This window comes from Molossus molossus, unplaced genomic scaffold (genome assembly GCF_014108415.1).
Source record: "Molossus molossus isolate mMolMol1 unplaced genomic scaffold, mMolMol1.p scaffold_m16_p_7, whole genome shotgun sequence".
Lineage (NCBI taxonomy): Eukaryota > Metazoa > Chordata > Mammalia > Chiroptera > Molossidae > Molossus > Molossus molossus.
This window is the reverse complement of record NW_023425401.1, coordinates 16,740,177-16,761,169: the sequence shown is the minus strand read 5'-3', so window position 1 is coordinate 16,761,169 and position 20,993 is coordinate 16,740,177. Positions and strand designations below refer to the sequence as shown.

The window sequence follows — 20,993 nt, the reverse complement described above, 5'->3', positions numbered from 1 at the left end:
GTGGGGAGGTGGTCAAAGGGTCCATGGAAATTATGGAAATTCTCTAAATTTTTCTACTCCATTTTGCTATGAAACTAAAAATAAAAACTAAAATCTATTAATTTAAAATCTATATACAGGTACACATACATGGAATATTATTCAACCATTAAAAAAGAAGGAAATCCTACCATTGGTGACAACATGGATAGAGCTTGAGGGAATTAACGCTAAGTGAAATAAGTCAGACAGACAAAGATAAATACCATGTGATCTCACTTATATGTAGAATCTAAACAAACAAAAAACCCAAACTCATATAGACAGAGTACAGATTGGTGGTTGGGGAGCACTGGGCAGGGGTAATGGGTAAAAGTGGTCCATTGGTCAATAGGTACAAGACTCTAGTTATACATATAAAAAAGTAAGTCTTGGGGATGTAATGTACATGTACATATGATGACTATAGATAATAAAACTATATTTTATGTTTGAAAGTTGTTAAAAGTAATTATCAGTAGATCTAAAAATTTTCATCACAAGAAAAAAACATTTGTTATCTATTTATAGCAATGGATGTTAACTAGACTTACTCTGGTGATCATTTCCCTATATATATATAAAATCATTATGTTGTACACCTGGAACTAATATAATTTTACATGTCAATTATATTTCAATTTTTTTAAAGGCATAAATAAAAGAAAGAAGAGGGGTAGAAAAGGGAAGAAACCCAAGGAGAGGGGGAAAAGGGGGCCAATTGCTTTCTTCTTTCCCAGTACCAGCAGTAACAAAGAAAGAGGCAAGGACAAAAGTTTAAAGAATATTCCTTAAAGTTCATGCTTCTTCTCCCTTCTCCTTCCCCAATCCTAATCATCACTGGTTTAAAGTTGCATATTCCATGTTCCTACTGTGTGATATAGTTCGGAGCCTGGGAAGAAATCCCTCTTCCTGGAAGGCTTGGTGTAGTAAGGGAGTAGTAGGGATAGAAGTGAAATAGGAAACACATTTAGAGTTCCGTCAAATAAAGAAACTCTAAATGTGTTTTCACAGTCATAAACTAAACCTACAGTCTATAGTACTCTGCTTCAGAAACATTAGGGGATGAAAAGGCTTTTGTGGGTCCCTCTGAAATCTACAAGCCCTTTAACATTGTTTCTGCAAAAATTAATGTATAAGTAAATTCAATTTTATTGTAATTCATATATATATAATGTATATATGAATGTAATATAACAAATATAATTTACATATAAATTTAACTTAAAATCCATTTACAAATTGAGAGTTATTTATATATTTAAGAACTATAGTAAAGATACCTTATCTTCCCCACAAGAAGCCAGTGTCAGCTAAAGAGCCCAGAACAATAATAATAAGGTGTTCCAAAGGAATCAAGACCACAAAGAAGAAAAACAAAAGTTTTTCATTCAGAACAGGGTAACAATGAAAAAATACTGCTGTAAAAAGGAAAGGAAACCCAAGATTATACTAAAAAAGGGAGAATGCAACCTACCTACAGAAATAAATAAGAACTATAGACTAGGAATATTTTAGAGTCCACTAGATAAGAAGAACTTACACTGCAGAAGAATGGTAAACAAGACTAAGCTATATTCTGTATCTGCTCCATGCACCTGACTTCTTTTTATAGTTCATTCTCTTCCAAATCATCTGTGACTTTTTTGTTACAATAAACAGGAGTTGTCCAAGAGTTAGAGTCATGAAGGTTGAATAAGTGTAGGGGAATAGAAAGATGATTAAGAAGGTTGCTTTAATGAGGCTGTAGCCCTAAGACACAGTGCCAAATGCCCAAGTGGAGGACAAAATGTAACCTGGGAAATATGTAAGTATCCAATAGATACAATATAGTAGTCTTTTCTCCTGTTTTGGTAATTTATTCCTTTAAAATTATTTCTATTAAAATACCTTCTATTTTATTGCAGGGTACACATATTCTGGTAAATGCATGCATGGACACACCCACACATCTCTTTTTCTCACACACATGCACAAATACAATTGAACTTCAATATTTTACATTTTTAACTGAAGGACCTATATTTTGTTCCTCCTAATTCCCAATATGTCCACCTAAATAGCAAGACAGGAAAGTGGAAAATGAATTAAAAAGCATTCTTACATTTCCTATAGTGGTAGTTTGGGAGCCATTATAGCCACAATGACCCATATGAGCTGGTTCATTGCCTCTGTGTCTATATTCACCTATTTATGCACCCCCCACCCCCGCCCGCACCACACACACACACACAAAACTGATCTCTAGGGTATCACTATATCTAATTAAATGACTTCTACCTATAGCCTATAGATCCATTCAGTAACATAATTTTCACTGAAGAAACTGAAGTATCTGACTGTTTTTTAAATAGCAACATAATTTGCCTTGCTAATGGCAAACATTAACATCTTTTTTATGTCTTTCTAAGGGAGCTTCAAGAATTGTCACACTATTTTTAAAAAAGAAAAAGATTCGAAATGATCATTGATTAAGCTGGAAAATTTCATCATCATTCTTTATTTGACATACTATCTCCTAGGTTCCCTGAGAAGGGACAATGGTAACTTTTCTCATTATCAACTTTATATTTCACCATAAATAATCTCATTTTTGCATTTCTCTATAGAGGCCATAGGGACAAATATAAGTAAATATACCAAAAGGAGCTATCATTTTCATCGGTTTATAGGAAGAAGAAAATAGGGAATTGATTTTGCTTTACTCCTAATCAATAAGAAGTGGCTTTCTGCTTCCCACTCTGTTATTACCTTCTGAGAAAGGAGACAGTAATCTTCATCTTACACTGGTATTTGCCACTACAATAACTTCTAGGTAGGAGGGGAGTTATAAAAAGAATGAGAAATTAAATAAGAAATAATTAATTATACAGGAAGCATTTGAGAAGGCCATGATGAATAAAATTAACTTCCAATAGAAATTTTAAATAATAAAATGAAGCAATCAAGAAGAAATATTAAAACAAACAATATTGGAAGAAAAGTAACTTCCAGAAAATAGAAATGCCTAGAGTTGCATCAATACCATGGCATCCTTTATAGGAAATCCAGAAGAAAACGTTCAAGTCCCTATTAGTCATTCTACTTCAATATGCAAGTTTATCTGTTAGAAAATTAGTTGAGAAATCAGAAACATTAACAAATACTGCAAGTAATTATGAATAGAAACTCAAAATGTATGAATAATTTTTAAATGCATTTTCCTACTTTTCTCTCTATTGAAATATAATTTAAAAGCCAATATAATGTTTAAATAAATTTTTATCATATATGTAACATAAGGGGCTCTATTTTCCTTATCGGCTGTCACTCATGGACATTAAATTCGAAGTTAAAAGTGAGTAAAAGTGAATAACTCTTTCTTCCATGCCACTGTGGCACTGTTTACTAAAGCCAGAAGTTATAGCACTGTAAGTATAGAGAAAAATGTGATAGACTCAATAATCCTCTAATGTATAGAGTTTTTTATTTCTTACCATGTCTTTTCCACCTATGACCTCTTATTGACATGCTGGTTACTGCATTTCTTGATATTCTAGAGGAAGTTGGTGTGATTTCAACTTGAATACACCTTGTACCCTCCTTACTAGATTTCATGGCACCATGAGGCAATGAAGCCTTTATTGCATTTGCAACCTAAGAAGAAAACATATAGTTTAAGATTAGTATTAAAAATGTATTACTATACCATTAGAAAAACAAGATGTTAAATTTTAAGAGATTAAAAAATACTTTTTCTAAGGAATTTCATATGATGATATATAAGTCATCTGGAATAAGAAGTAAGAGATCAGAAGAAAACTTATAGTTACATATAATATGTAAGCCCAGCCTGTGTGGCTCAGTGGCTGAGTGCTGACCCATGTACCAAGAGGTTGCTGGTTCGATTCCCAGTAAGGGCACATGCTCAGGTTGTGGGTCCAATCCCCAGTGGGGAGCATGCAGGAGGCAGCCAATCAATGTTCTTTCTCATCAATGTTTCTACTTCTCCCTTCCTCTCTCTCTAAAATCAATAAAAAAACAAAAAACATAAATAAATAAATGTAATATATGTGATAAAATCAAAAATTTCAAAATATTGGATTATATTTCCAAATGCCTACTGCTAATTAATAAACATAGCTCTAGGCATGCTAAGGAGAACATTCTTATAAGTTAAATAGACTATCAGGTATCTAAGAAGTTAGCCAAGTAAAATTTTCATATTTTATTATTTATATACCTTTTCAAGTATAAAATTTTTCTAGTATAACATGAGCATGAATCACTGAATATTAATGACATATTAATGTACTATGAATGGCTACTCCTCAATTTATAGTTCTAAATTGAGAATTTTAAAATTTTAAAAATTACATAAATAAGTGAGGCACTTACCAGCAATGGCTCTGGATATAATTCTAACTGGGCTCTGTATATAATATCATCCAATGCTTTTTGAGCTAGATCCCATTCTCCATTATAACTATAAAATTAAATAAACAAAATAAATATTTTACATTAATTTTATATAACTGAATAAAATACAATGAGAAACTGTCTTTACTGAGGAAGATAACTGATCAGATTAACACAATGCTTAGCATTCCCCTCTCCTTAAAAATAAATCTTTGAATTCCTTTCGATTGTATGTGAAAGCCCATTAATAGACAAGAACATTTTATAGATGTACATTTCTTCGCCAAAGACACTTCTATTTTTGGAACAGGTATCAAAAAATCCAGGCAATCTCAAAGCATTTTACACTTTCAAAGCAAGTCAGAGCACAATAAATATGCCTTAGAATAATGTTCAGAACACTTTATGGTCATATTATTCTGTAACTCCTATGGTTTTTAATGAGAATCTACTGTGGCTTGCAGTATCCTAAGTAGTTACTTCTTTACATTTTGATATTCATTTAGAAGGGTACATGATGTATGTTGCAAATATCAGCAATAAATTGGGAGAAAAGTATGAGTGAGTTGAATGGGACAATATTAAAGGTCTAACACAGGGGTCAACAAACTTTTTTTATTAAAGGACTAGTCAGGGAATATTTTTGGCTTGTGGGCCATACAGTCTCTATTGCAACTACTCAATTCTGTTACTATGGCACAAAAGCAACCACAGACAATACAAAAACAAATGGATGTGACTGTGTTTCAACAAAATTTTTTTAAAAACAGGCAGCAGGCCAGATTTGGCCCAAACATAATAAATCCTGCCTTCAGTCAAAAGGTTTATAAAGTACTAGGGAAAATTAAAGTATCAAGTGAATATAATACAAAGTATAGTAAGATATGTATAGTAAGAGAATTACCAAATAAAAGATAGGGTTTAAAGAAAAATACTAATATCTATGCAATTAGATCCTAGTTGTAAATTAATATAATTAATACTAAATTAATCATTAATTTATTAGAAATAGTAAATTAATAATAAATTGTGATCCAAAGAATTACAAAGTAAAAAGGGATTAAGAAAAAGAAACACTCACAGAAACAGATCACAGTATGGTGATTACCAGAGGGAAAAGGCAGTAAAAGAGGACAAAGGGGAATAAATGGTGATGGAAGGAGACTTGACTTGGGGTGGTGAAAACACAACACAATATACAGATGATGTGTTATAGAATTGTATACCTGAAACCTATATAATTTTATTAACCAATGTCACCCCCATAAATCCTATAAAAAAGAAAAAAAGAATTACAAAGTAAAAAATAGGGTTCAAAGAAAAATACTAGTATCTAAGGCATTAAGGCTGAGCATCAATAATAGAAATTAATAATAAATTATTTGTGATTAAAGAGGCTCTAAAATATTTTTCAAGAGTTGAGATTTTTTTTTTTTTTTTTATCCTCACCCGAGGACATTTTTCCATTCTTTGTTCAGGTAGAGTGGGAGGGAGAGAGAGGAACAGAGAGAGAGAGAGAAACATCAATGTGAAAGGAACACATCGAGTGGCTGCCACCCACACAACCGACCAGGGCCGGGGACAAACTGCAACTGAGGTACGCGCCCTTAGCGGGAACCGAACCCGGGTCTCTCCGGACCGCAGGCTGATGCTCTAACCGCTGAGCCAAACCGGCCAGGGCAAGAGTTGAGATTTTTATAATGGGAAAATATATTCATTGGAAGAAAAGCTATTTGGAAATTACAGCAAAAAAAGTAATGAAGAAAGGAACTGTGAATATACTTAGGTACTCCTAATTTTCATTCTGTTCTTAAATTTTTTTAAAAATGATGAAGTGTTTCAGTTGGATACAAATTCTTCAGAACATTAAAAGATATATTTGAAATTATAAAACTATTATCAAGATCTTGATTGATATTCTTTCACAAAAGTATACCAAATGTTTAGCTATTAAGTATATAGTAACAATAACAAACTATAATTTTCCAAGAAGATCAAATGTTTACATTGCATATGAAATTGACTTACAAAGCAAAATAAATCCCTGTTAACATCTGCACCATGAATCCTGAAGAAACTGGTATCCTGCTACTTATACCTTTATATTTTCTTACATGTTGTCTGGGATATCCACAAACACAGATTCTAGAAAGACCAAAATAAATATATTTGTAAAATTGGTAGAAACTTAGGTAATTTATTTTTTTAACATTTATAAGCCAACCATGTACTAGGCATGCTCTCTTCTCTAAGTAAATCTAATAGTTATGAAACAAAGACTCTTTCCAAACAGAACATTTGTCTATAATATTTTCCTCAGCAAATTAGACTGAGGAAAAAAAATGTACAAAGCCAGAGTGATGTTAGTCTATAGTAAATGAATCAGATTCTCAAAGCTGATTCACTAATTTTGTTCAATTAAATTATTAATAATTTTTGGCCACTGTAAAACTTATTACCGAGAACTTAGTACCATTTATCGTGAATAGTACTGTAGTGTGATTCTCTATTCCTGACAAAGTTCTTGACACAAACTACAGGCTTCAAAAAAATACCCTAAAATTACACTCAAACATCATACAGTACACACCTCAATAAACTAAAGATAGACTGAAAATTTTAATGTTAAAAACCTTAAGATAAATAAAACAGAAGCAAATAGGTACATATTCTTTGAATGCCTAAACATGATAACAAAGGCAGAATCTTAAAGAAAGATCAATACATTCTTACAAAAATTTTTTTAAAGAAACTATCATAAAAAAAAGTAAAGAAGTATTTATCATAGCGAAGAATATTTAAGGAGTACTGATGATAAGGATTACATATTATAATGAATAGGAAGCCACCTAAAGTCCAACACAAGGGACCAATTATACATCGTTCAACAATACTATGAAACAATTAAACATGACGTTTTGAAAGCCTATGTAAATGACAGGGAAAAAAAACTGTACAAAACAACACATGTAGCCTAATCTGATTTTATAACAAATAAGTGAAAGGCATGTGTCACTATAAAAAGATGACATACAAAGTCACAGAATTATCTCGGAGCTGTGGAATTATAAACATATTTTCTTCCTTTTTTTTAAAATTCTCACCTGAGGATGTTTTTCTTTCTTTTTTTCTTTTCTTTTTCTTTCTTTCTTTTTTTTTTTTTTTTGGATGTGCCCCTAGCGGGCACCAAACCCGGGACTCTCTGGTCCACAGGCTGATGCTCCAACTGCTGAGCCAAACAGGTCAGGGTGGATGTTTTTCTTTTAATTTTTTTTTTTTTTTTTTTTAGCAAGAGTGAGCGAGAAGGAAACATCAATGCGAGAGAAACATCGATGGGTTGCCTCCCGTAGGCTCCCGAACCAGGGAGCAAACCCAAAACCTAGGTATGTGCCCTAACTGAGAATCAAACTCACAACCTTTTTGGTGTATGGGACAATGCTCCAACCAACTGAGTCACCCAGCCAGGGAAACATACTTTTTTAAAAATATTTATATGTATTTTCTAAGTTTTTTATGATCAACATACACTGCTTTTAAAATAAAAAGTAAGTTTCTATTTTTAATAAAATGAAAAAATAGTGCTTTCTCATAATATGTTGTGGTTGATACAATACAACTATCACTTAAAACAGTACTAGTCAATAGATTGTAATTATTTACCTCCTCTTCCCATGTAGGTACTTAATATTTTCTTTACTCATGGAATCTAAGCCTTTTACTTAAACATGCCCAAGTATAACACAGACTATTTCAAATGAGGATATCATTAATTCAAAACAACTTTAAAGAGTAAATATAAATTCATTTGATATTGAAAGGATCTTAAAACTCTTTAGAATCAAGGGTAAAAGGGAGCAGGGATACTTATGGACTCAATGTGTCCCCCTCAAATTCATGTTGAAGCCCTAGGTTTAGATGAAATTACAAAAATGGGGCACCCACAACAGGATTAGTGCCCTTAGAGAGAGGAAGAAAGACTCGAGGTCTCTGCCATGTGAAGTCACAGTGCAAAGGCGGTAGCCTGCAAGCTAGGAAGATGGCCTTCACCAGGAACCAAATCTGCTGTCACCTTTACCTTGTATCTGCCAGACTCCACAATTGTGAGAAATAACTGTCTGCTGCTTAAGCCACTCAGTCTAGGAAGTTTTGTGAACAGCAGCCTGAGATGACTAAGACAAAAACTGAGAAAAATTAGCTGCATATGAAATAAAACCAACTCGAATATTGTTTGCCATTACACAAACTTATATACAATCTAGAATAAACTCCTCTTACTCTTATTATCTAAAAAGCAAACTAAGAACCGTTTTGCTTACTTACACCTTACACCTTTATGATACGGATGGTACTAAATAACAGACAACCAATATATGAAACATAGAATTTTTCAATTTATTTATTCATTCAGTGAAATGCTTATTAAAGATTTATATTGTGTCAGACACTAGGGTTATAGATGAAAGCTGTAGCACCCACAGGGATTCCCAATTTAACCATGAAGACTGTGTAGTAAACAAATATTTGCAATGAACAAGTTGCAAAGGCAATAAAAGGAGAGAGTGGAAAGAGTAGAAGATCACAGAAGGCTTCCCAGAAAGATGCTCCTGTGAACTGAGCCTTGAAGAAAAAGGGGTGAAAAAGCATGATATCAAGGAGACTGGGGGAATTTTAGAAGGCTAGAATGCTAGCACACTAGAAAATAGCAAAGAGCTAGCTAGGGGTCAGATCATGGAATATCTTATAGAATGCTAGGCTTTATCATATAGGCAGTGAGAAGCAACTAAAGGTTTTTGTTTTGTTGTTTTAAACAAGTGAGTGACAAGATCAGATTGATCTTTTGATTCTATCACTCAGGCTATATTGGAATAGTTCAATGAAACAGGAGAGGAGAATGTCGGAACTAAAGAAGTAATTGTGAGGAGGAGTAAGGGTGGGATTGGAGTTACATCTAGGAAGTAAAATCAAGAGTGGGGATAAAGGAATAATAGGAGTGTATAATTATTCCTACACTGGTGTGGGTAACAGTCTGGATGGTAGTGCCATTAAAAGAACTTGGACAAATAAGACATACTGTTTTAGAAGATGCTAAGTTACAGATATATGGGATAGATGTCTCTATATATCTATGTCTGTATTGCATTCCTGGATCCTACCATCTAAGACACTGCTTCAGAGTAGAAGCTGGGCTTTGTAGTTTACTTAATTTCTTAAGGTGAAAGTTACTGCATCAAGTCATGTTGGTCCTTATCCTCATTTTAGACCATAACAAAGTTTTACTAAGACCATAGTGAAAAGAGAAACAAAGAAAGCTAAACATCCCATTTTTTAATTTATAAATTATTGTCCTTCTCTTCCACTCTCCCTGCTTTTTGGTGTGAAAATAGTCTCAGTTTTGTTAAATAATGTTGATGGTAGATAGTTATATCACTTAGCAAGATAAAAAGTTGGCAACACTATGTAGATACTCCAACCGCTCCAGCTTTTTTTGAAATTTTACAGATCTTGTAAAATTCAAAAGTCTGGGCACCTGTAACTTTAAAGTATTTAAAACAAGAAACATATTAGAGAGACTCAGTTAGTGGGAGAGATGGCACATTGGTATCATCTTCCAAGGTCTAGGAAACATAATTATGCTAATTAAGGAATCATCTGAAAGACTCTTCACTTCTCTATCATCTTAAACAAGCCCTTTGCCTTATTTCCAACCTTCTCTCTGGTCCTGTACAGTTTTCTATCCTATTCAATGTTATTTTCTGCTTTTCGGTTTGTTTTGTTTGGTATGATTTCTAAGTATTGGTCTATGCACCCTCCCTCTTACTAACATTTCAAAGTTACATTATCTAAATAAGTCCCTCAAATCTCAATTATTCTATAAGTTTATTAATTCTCTATTTTCCCTATTTATTTGAATTACCAAAGGCATTTTCTGGGTCATTTTGTTTTGGTTTGTTATTATTTTCTTTAAAAAGGTAACATGTCCATCACAGCAAATTTAGAAAAGAACAGAAAATCACACAGGAAAAAATTAATAAACCATTATTCTACCAGTCGGAAATAACTATTGTTGATATTCTGGTCATATTTAGTCAATGCTGGAATCATAGCACATATAATCTATCAGTAAATATCTTTTTAAATCACAACTTTTAAATGCTTGCATAGTATATCTAAGAACTATCACAATTTATTTAACCAACCTTTTGGCTCAATATTTTTAAACAAGGGAAGTTTAAAAACCTGTATCTCTAACTTATTTCTTGGTACCAAATTAGAGCACAACAGAAATAAATAATAATGAAAAAAAAAACACAAATAGAAACCAACCACATGCCAAATTCTGAAAGGTCATAAGAGCTCCATCCTCTTAATTATATAGTATGATCCTTTTCTTTGTTTTGTACCTGTATATGTGTGTGTGTGTGTGTGTATTTGTTTTATTAATTTATTTGTTACAGATGTTTCTCTTTTTTCCCTATTGACACCCTCCTCCCAATCCCCCACACCCCCAACCCCAAGCATTGTTGTCTATGTCCATTGGTTACACAAACATGCATACAAATTCTTTGGTTTATCTCTTTCCTTTCCCCAACCCCCCTCTTCTGAGGTTTGTCAGTCTGTACCCTACTGCCATGACTCTGGGTCTTTTTTGTTCATCAGCTTATTTTGTTCATTATATTCCACAAATAAGTGATATCATGTGATATTTGTCTCTCTCTTATAGGCTTATTTCGCTTAGCATAATACTCCCCAGGTCATCTCAAAGGATAAGAGATCTTTCTTTCTTACAGCTGCATAGTACTCCATTGTGTATATGGACCACAGCTTTTTTATCTACTCAAGTATAATCCTTTCCTGATGAAATATCCCACTGAAATGCTATTCAACTTAACCCTCTTCCTTGTCATTTTTTTTGGTAACTATAATTTATTTATTTATTTTTTATCCTCACCGGAGGGCATTTTTGCATTTATCTTCAGATAGGATAGGAGGGAACGAGGGGGGAAGAGAGAGAAAAATAACTATGTCAGAGAGACACATCAACTGGTCACCACGCACACAACCCCAACCAGGGCCGGGGACAAACTGCAACCGAGATACATGCCCTTAGCAGGAACCGAACTTGGGCCTCAATGGTCCGTAGGCTGACACTCCAACTGCTGAGCCAAAGTGGCCAGGGCTGTGACTATAATTTATAAGAAACCTTCTATGTGTTGACTAGGCTGAACTTCATATTAACTTATTTAATGTTTTAAACAAATGATTAAAGAAAACAAAAATAACTTAGATGTATAACAAAACCAGCAACTCTGGATTCATATATTTCAATATTAAAAACATTTAGATTTTAATTTACCTTGAACAAATTTGACACAATGATTGAAGAGAAACACTGGGCATATAGGTTAAGGCAGCATTGTAACACAACAAAAGGAATGTCAACACTTCAAACCTAAAGATAAACCAAAAAAATATTTACAAATCTTTAGAATTCTAACTCAACCATAATTAAATTAAGCAGGCACTAGGGAAAGTATTACATTATAGAACAGACCTGTACAAAATAATCACAGGAATAACAATACAACACTAAAAGGAAAAACACTTCCCAAGCAACAGTCATATGAAAACTATCTTAAACATCAGATGTTTGCAATGACACCTAAAGCAAAGTATAAGTGATAAATAGGAATATGAGGTTTTCTCTTGTACAATGACTCAATATTTTAAAAAATTGTTATATACCACTCATTAATTATAGATCTACTGAAATAATTTTTTTAATCAGTGTAGTAGCAGTGCAAGTTATGTCTCCACAGTATACCTATTCTGTGCTGTCAGCATCTCCCTTTGTGGGTGAGGTCCACTGTACACAACTTTTGACAAACCATGCTGGGATAGTGCACTCTCAGTCAGAGCCATGGACCCAATGCTGGAAGGCTAAAGAAAAGACATTGGAAAAAGGAAGATGAAATAATGTTCTATTAAAAATGTGATACTTAGTATACATATACCACTAAGAATAATTGCCATGAACATCATATATCTTTAAAATATTCAGACTGTCTACTAAATTTTCTGCTCATAGATTTAATAAATAATTAATAACTAAATTACAAATAGAAATAATAGTTTAGCTTCAAAAATTCTACCATGAAAATACATAATGCTGCAAAAATAAATAAATAAATAAATAGACTAGTCTTATCCATTGGAAGGAGAGAAAATTTTTCAAAATAAATACTTTGGGTAGATCTTTTACAATCACATTTTAGTTTAAAGTTTAATGATCTTGATTTCTCATTTCAAATTTTGAAATGGCAAATACTTTTGTGTTTTATACTTACGGTACTAATAAATTGATCAAAATTTTGCCTCAATAACCAGACCCTAATTTATAGCAACTTAGGACCTTAAAAACAATAAGTATACTTTGATAAAATGTCACTTACTTCATGATATACAGATGGTTTAGATAATGATGGAATTGTAAAACTCAATACTTTGCTATGTCCCTGTTTATCAACTATTTCCTACAAAAGTAAAAGAAAGTATATTAAAATACTTATTTTTTTTGCACATAAATTTAAAGGCTAAATGTAAATTGTTAGTCTAAAAAAAAAATAACCTGAAAAGAAAAGAATTTTAAAGTCAACTAAAATCTTAAATTATAACAGTACTTTGTCAATTATTCAGAAACAACTGGAGTTAACCATCCACTTTTAAAATATAAATAACATATAATTTTAAGGATGGCTGAAATACAGATGTAGTGTCTTAACAGTTATTAATTTTTCTCATGTAAAAAGTTAGTTTCTAAATCAAGTGACACAGTTACAAAATATGTCAAGACAAAGCCCTGATTTTTTTTCCATTTTAAAAGGTAGAAACTGAGTGGGAAGGAGAGAGGTCAATGGAGAAAAAAGGGGGACATCCGTAATACTTTTAACATTAAAAAAAAAAAAAAGTAGAAACCTTAAATATCTAGAATGTCATACTAATTAATATACAAACACTATTAGTAATTCAAACTATATGTTAAATCAAGGGTATAAACTCTGGAGACAGTCCAGATTTTATAGAATTACTAGTGGTAGATGTTAGACTAAATTTTTTTCTCCTAAACTTTTTTTTTTTTTTAATTCTCATCTGAGGATATTTTTCCATTTATCTTCAGATAGAGCAGAAGGGAGGGAGAGAGGGGGAGAGAAGAGGAGAGAGAGAGGAAGAGAGGAGAGAGAGACAGACAGACAGACAGACAGACAGACAGACAGACATCGATTGGTTGCCACTTACACAACCCCAACCAGGGCTGGGGACGAACTGCAAATGAGGTACGTGCCCTTGGCTGAAATCGAACCTGGGACTCTTTGGTCCGTGGGCCGACACTCTAACCACTGAGCCAAACAGGCCAGTGCTTTCTCCTAAACTTTTTGTGAAGGTCACAAACAATTTATAGACAATGGATTTTAAGTTTAAAAATTTTTAAATTCAACAATGATATTTTCAAATACCTTTATAAAATAATTGGTCTGATTTTCAGTGTTCAGTCTATCCCAAAAGAATTATTTACATAATTATATGTATGCCTGTACAGCCCTCAACCTCCATAAAGTTATTTTGGGAAGAATGAGTTATGAGTCATTTGATGTATAAAAAACAAATAATAGCTTTACAAACATGAAAAGTAGTTGCTATTAGGTATTTACTTTTGCTGAAAAGGTTATATATTTGCTTTTGCCATAAAACATTTTGTTAACCACATTAAATACAAACCAAATTGTAAACCCCTAGAAGAAGAGCTTCAATGCATCCACTGCTATGCACATTTCTGCTGGTTGAGACCGAAAGGTAGCACCAAATCAGTTCTGGAAGAAACTGCAGCGTAAATCGAAGTAACTGCTCCTCTCCACTGCGATAGAATTCAAAGAGCTGGTGACAGACAGGTTCAAGCAACTGGAAGAGGACAAAATGTTAATTCAAGGATTGTATTGTATTTGAATGAAACTGATACATAAAATATTTTAAAATTTTTCCCTGATTACTAATTACTAAAATATATCAAGGTTTTTCCATTTTTGGGGGAAGCAAAACTATTCATTGCTAAGCTATTTAGTAAAATTTTTGAACTCTAGTGAAAGGCCAAAGCAAAACAAGTGCACTTTATAAACTTTAAAATATCTTATAACTCTATGGTAACACTGTTATTAAAACCATCTTTTTTAACTTCTTAAAATATCTAGGTTTCTTCCTTAATATCTTTAATATCCTTTCTTCCTTATTAAAAAAAAAAAAAAAAGCCAATATATAAATAATTGGCTACAGGGTCAGAGAAATTGAAATGGGAATCCTAGGCAGTTACCGACACCTCCCGAGCTTATAATTAGCAGCCTTTGACAACAATGACTGGTGTGTGACGTAGCTGAATAATTATAGAGCCCCTAGATCTAGATCCCTATTGTAACAATGGTTAATTGCCACTGGATAATCTAAACATCGCTGTCATTTTGTTTTAAACATGATTTGGAAGTTATCTATAACCTTTTCTCTCCTACCACACCCCCCACATTATCTAGTTAATAGAGCTATCTTTATAAAAGATATTTTTTCCCTTTCTACTGTTCATTTATTTTTCCACTTCATCATTTTCTGCTGTATAGTGTTTTTTTCTTTTTGAACTTATCTTTATTGTTGAATGTATTACATGTGTCCCTCCCTTTTTCCCCCATTGACCCCCTCCTGCCTTCCTCATACTATTGTCTGTGTCCATTGGTTATATATTTATGCATATAAGTTCTTTTTAACTCTTCCCTATCCCCTGCCCCCTCTTCCCTTACATTTTTTAAATCAGAAAGATAAGAGACCCTTATAGATAAGTATTATTTTGAGGCATATTCAGTGATCACACACCATCATAAACAAATATGTCAAGAGTTTCACAGAGTACTCATTTTTTCAAACTATCAGGCAATAGTTTTAAGTCAACTTACTAAACAGATTTTCTACTACCAATAATTGTAACAAATACAAATTAATTTATAGCAGATGTTTTTATTTCAAATAAGTTAAATATATAAAGTAAATTACGTGTAATTAAAGTATTATCTATATAAGGTATATAAGGTATAACAAAAGTTACACTTCAATAAACATTGACTAAGTCAAATTAGTCTTTTCTATTGAAAAATTACCTAACTTCTCACAGTTAAAGGATATTTTTTCCATTCTCAAATGGTCATTAGAAGTCAACAGGTGTCCACTTGGCATGGAAAAGGTAACAAGAATCTAGAGAGCCAAAGGCATGGGGGGATTCACAGATAGCAAGAAAACTTTTTAGGACACAAATTTGCAAGAATGGGGTTGGGGGTGGTAGGAACTAAGAAAAACTGATGGGGAATGTTTAGCTTTCAAGTGGAGTTTTAAATTTTTCTTTATGGAACAGTGTCAATGAATGATCTTGCATTGTGGTCTAACCTTCCTCATTTCTATATACCTGGGGAAGCTTTGATAATAAGTATTTGCAAAATTATGAAACTTTATGTTGAAAATGTATTCAATAGTTTACATGAACACAATCAATTTTAATCAAAACACCTTTAAAAGGCCTTATAACTGGTTTAAAATACAAAATTAAAATGGTTTTTGCTTTATGAAAGTAGAACCAAATGAAGACAGATTCAAATGGGATGTAGAAATTGTGTTGCAATGAGAGAAGACGAAATTACACATATCAAAAACCAATAGAAATAAAAACCAATATCTGTGTATTATTTTACAGCTTGCAAAATGCTTTCACATACATGAACCCATTCAATTCCCACAATACTGTAGGGAAAAATATCATTATGCATACTTTCTATACAAGGAAATTGAGACAAAGAGACTATCTACTATCACACAGCTTACAAAGGTCAGAACTGGAGCCAAGACTTCTTTACTCAATTACAAACATACATGAAAAATATCAGAGATGAATAAAATGACATATAATGTGGGAAATACAGGTGGTGGTTGACTTGTGTAACTTGAATATATTTGAGGTAAGCAATGGAGCATTGGAACATGCTGTGTTTATTTCTAGTGCCTGGTTTGAATTTTTTAGTGTATTTTCTCATAGAAACATTGTTATACTTAGTGGGTACGTTTTATAATACTATTACGAGAGAACTGCACATCAGGTGTATTTTCATATATTAAATGGGCTTTTTATGGGTCTAATGAGAACCTAATTATCATGTACCTTCTTTCCATTCTAAAATACATTCTGTATTCAAAAACAACTGAGTTACAAATAAACTTTTACAACAATCCATACATATAATGTCTGTATCCTAAGAAAGATTTCTAATGGTAAGAGAAATGTGACTTTAAAGGACTAAAGCAGGAATAGAAGATGGGAAAGAGTTAAGTTTGAATAAATTTACAAGAAAATCTTACAAATGTTTAGTTTGTTTTGTTTTTGCATTGAACAACTACTAAGGAACACGAGTAGGAAAAAAGATATAGAAAAGTAGGAAGGACACTATTATTCAGGTGCCAGTAGCCATTCAACTGACCCTCTCTTCACTCAGGGCTCCCTACACCTAGAACACCAAAGAGACTTTATATGGCTCTTTCAAAAAAACAGCTGGTTTCTTAACAGACCTGAGTACTGTTAGCCTTTAATCATGTGCCTATCTTAAAGTTATAGTCAGTTAAAAGCACCAGTCAAGATAATTTTATTGTACTATAAACTGTCTCTTTTTTTTTTTTTTATCCTCACCCAAGGACATTTTTCCATTTTTTGTACAGATAGAGTGGGAGGAAGAGAGAGAGAGAGAGAGAGAGAGAGAAACATCGACGTGAAAGGGACACATCGAGCGGCCGCCACCCGCACGACCAACCAGGGCCGGGGACAAACTGCAACCGAGGCACATGCCCTTAGCGGGAACCGAACCTGGGTCTCTCCGGACCGCAGGCCAACGCTCTAACCGCTGAGCCAAACTGGCCAGGGCTAAACTGTCTCTTTATAGTTTCTTGAAAACACCGTACATACCACCTATCTCAGAGCTTTTGCACTTTCTATTTCTTCTCCTGGAAAGCTCTTGCCCTCTGTTTTATTTTCTCCCTCTAATTCATTCAGTCCTTGATTTAACTATCACGTCCTCAGTCCCCACTCCACTTCATTTAACTTCATAGTATTACCACTAACTGACATGGTTCTATACATTTAGATATTTGGTGTATCTCACCTACCAGAATATAAATTCTAATCCATAAGATCAAGAATTTAGTCTATTTTGTTCACTACTATATTTCTAAGTGATTTCTGGCATATTATGTAGGTTCAACAAATATTAAATGAATTAAACTGAGTAAAGAAAATGTATTATCAGTAGAATCCAAATACCAAATCTGCCAGACTTCAAAGAACACTTCTAAGTGTATTTTTTAAGACTGAGTTGTCTTTTAAGAATACAGAATACACACTGTCTTCACCACATTAATCAGGCATAAAACATAAAAACAAACTTACATGCAAAATCTCCTAAATCATTGCTTCTGAATGTGTGGACCACGGACTGAAGACCATCAACAAACTGTTACCAGTCCCCAATAATATAAATACAGAAATTGAGAGGAAAAATTTAGAAATTTTTATAGCAACTTGATATTGCTACAACATACTAGTGGGTGATCAGCAGACTTATTCAACAGAGTATAGATCAGTTAGGGGTTATCAAATTTGTGTGGTACCTCGCATGTGATGTGAGTTGCATGATTCATCAGAAACATTAGGTACACATATTCTGTAACAGATTGAAACGTTTTTTAAACCAGTCTTTCACCACAGTTTGAGAAATAGTGCTATAAACCATTAGAGCTGTATTCACTGTTAATTTGAATAAAAGAAATGCTATGAACTAAACGAGCCTATCAGAAATTTACCATACAAACTCTATCTAAATAGCCTGGTTAAAACACACTTAACCAGAGGAATAATTTTTAAGTCTCTTAAAAATATTAAGCAAGAAATGATAAACAAGATTTAACGTTTAAAATAATAATATTTTTTAATTGATTTTTTAGATAGAGAGGAAGGGAGAAGGGGAGAGAGAGAGAAACATCAATGACAGAGAAACATTGATCAGCTGCCTCCTACATGCCCCACACTGGGGATCAAGCCTGCTACCTAGGCAGGTGCCCCCACTGGAAATTGAACCAGGATGTCTCAGTCCTTGAGACGACACTCAATCCACTGAGCCACACTGGCCAAGCATGTTTAAAATAATAATAAAGCACATAGCTATACTTACTCTATTCAGTGAAATAATTCTCAACTAAATATGGAAAACTTTAAAACAGCTTCTAGCCCTGTCAGTGTGGCTTAGTGGTTGAGCATCGACCCATGCACCTGGAGGTTGCCGGTTCCATTCCAGGTCAGGGCACATGCCCAGGTTGGGGGCCCAATACCCAGTGGGGAGCATGCAGGAGGCAGCCAATCAATGTTCTCTCTCATTGATGTTTCTATCTCTCTCCCTTCTCCCTTCCTCTCTGAAATCAATAAAAAGAAAAAAAAATTTTTAATCTTTTAAAAAATAAAACAGCTTCTACTAAAACCCTTCAAGGAAACAACTCACACATACTATACAAATTAAGAAGCTTTGGGGAGGAGAGAGGAACAAGCAAAATATGATGATTGTATTCAGTTATTCCACTTAATGTTTTTGGCTTGTCACTATACTCCCTACTCTTTACTTCAGCACCTAAAATTCATGATGCACTTTATAGAATACTCAGCAGAAGCTGGGTTATTCCAAACCCCTCTCCAAAAAAGGTGAGCTATTCAAATGACCAAATACTCTAATTTTGACAGTTTCATCCCAAAACCATATAGATCCATATAGGACTGGACTCCAGAGTATAAGTTACTTTACCTGAATAATACAATTAGTGGTGTTACAGCCAAAATCAAGTACAAAATAATCATATTCCTCATATTCCTTCCCCCTACTCCACCTATTTCCATACCAACTGACACTGCCCCAGTTCAGGTTCTCAACACCTTCCTCCTAAACTATTTTCATAGCTTCCTAGTCTCTTGTTTTTAATTTTCCATTCTCCAAATCTATCCTCTATATAGCCACCTTACTAAAAGAATAATCTAATCAAGCCATCGCTTCAGTGCAAAAAAAGGTTAAACTGCTTATGACAGATTTTAAGATCCACCATGGTTACAACCTAAATCTATCTTTCCAGCTTCAGTTCCTACCTGTCTTATCCTCTCTTGTTAACTATTGCATTAGCCTATCTGCATTCCACCCCCCCACACAAATGCCATTTTTATTATTTTCTTTCTTCTTCTAAAAAATTTGATTTTATTGATTTTTTTTTTTTTTTTTTATCCTCACCCAAGGACATTTTTCCATTTTTTGTTCAGATAGAGTGGGAGGGAGAGAGAGGAAGATAGAGAAACATCGATGTGAAAGGGACACATTGAGTAGCTGCGACCTGCACAACCAACCAGGGCCGGGGACTAACCGCAACCGAGGTACGCGCCCTTAGCGGGAACCGAACCCGGGTCTCTCTGGACCACAGGCCAACGCTCTAACCGCTGAGCCAAATCAGCCAGAGCGATTTTATTGATTTTTTTAGAGAAAGAGAAAGTAAGAGAGAGATAGAAACATTGATATGAGAGAGAAACACCAATTGGCTGCCTCCTGCACACCCCCTACTAGGGATAGAACCCTAACCTGGGCATGTGCCCTGATCAGGAATTGAACCAGGACCTCTCAGTCCATGGGATGACACTCAAGCCATTGAGCCATACCGGCCAGGCTTTACCTTTTTATTTTCTATCCTATTTCTAATCCTTTTCTCTTTTCTTAAATTAAAAAAGTATCTTTATTGTTGAATATATTACAGGTATTCCTCCTTTTCCCCCTATTAATCCCCTACTTCCCACTCCCACCCCCCTCTTGCCTTTCCCCATACTGTTGTCTGTGTCCATTGGTTGTGCATATATGCATATAAGTTCTTTGGTTCATTTCTTCCCACCCCCCTTCCTTTTGAGGTTTGTTAGTCTAACAAGCAATTTGTACTTCTTAATCCCTCCACCTTTTCACCCATTCCCCCAACTCCCATCCCATTTGGCAACCAACAAAATGTTCTCTATATCTGAGTTCTCTTTGTTCATTTTGTTTGTAGATTCAATTGTCAATAGATATGTATTTATTGCCATTTTGTTTGTTCATATTTTTGATCTTCTTTTTCTTCAAGAAGACCCTTCAACATTTTATATAATAATGGTTTGGTGGTGATGAAATCTTTTAGCTTTTTCTTGTCTGGGAAACTTTTTATATGTCCATCAATTCTAAATGAACTTTGCAGCACAGAGCAATCTTGGTTGTGGGTTCTTGCTTTTCATCATGCTGAATATTTCTTGCCACTCCCTCCTGGCCTGTAAAGTTTCTTCTGAGAAATCAGCTGACAGCCTTATGGGAGTTCTCTTGTAGGTAACTAATTGCTTTTCTCTTCTCTTGCTACTTTTAAGATTCTCTCTTTGTCTTGAACCTTTTGCATTTTGATGATAATGTGTC

The 20,993-nt window shown here is 33.7% G+C and overlaps 1 protein-coding gene across 7 annotated transcripts in view; it reads right to left on the bottom strand.

The window, feature by feature from the left end:
* FAM126A (family with sequence similarity 126 member A) overlaps positions 1–20,993 on the bottom strand; it is a 70,732-nt gene that overhangs the window by 13,759 nt on the left and 35,980 nt on the right. For 6 of the 7 annotated variants that reach the window (XM_036246447.1, XM_036246452.1, XM_036246454.1 and 3 more), the window contains 7 exons: positions 14,191–14,370; positions 12,867–12,947; positions 12,239–12,354; positions 11,771–11,866; positions 6,445–6,561; positions 4,396–4,483; positions 3,495–3,654 (listed from right to left, as the gene is read on the bottom strand). In XM_036246447.1, coding sequence (XP_036102340.1) covers positions 3,495–3,654; positions 4,396–4,483; positions 6,445–6,561; positions 11,771–11,866; positions 12,239–12,354; positions 12,867–12,947; positions 14,191–14,370 — 838 coding nt within the window. Of the gene's footprint in view, positions 1–3,494; positions 3,655–4,395; positions 4,484–6,444; positions 6,562–11,770; positions 11,867–12,238; positions 12,355–12,866; positions 12,948–14,190; positions 14,371–18,150; positions 18,204–20,993 lie in introns of all 7 variants that reach the window. The other variant, XM_036246453.1, reaches the window with a different exon arrangement.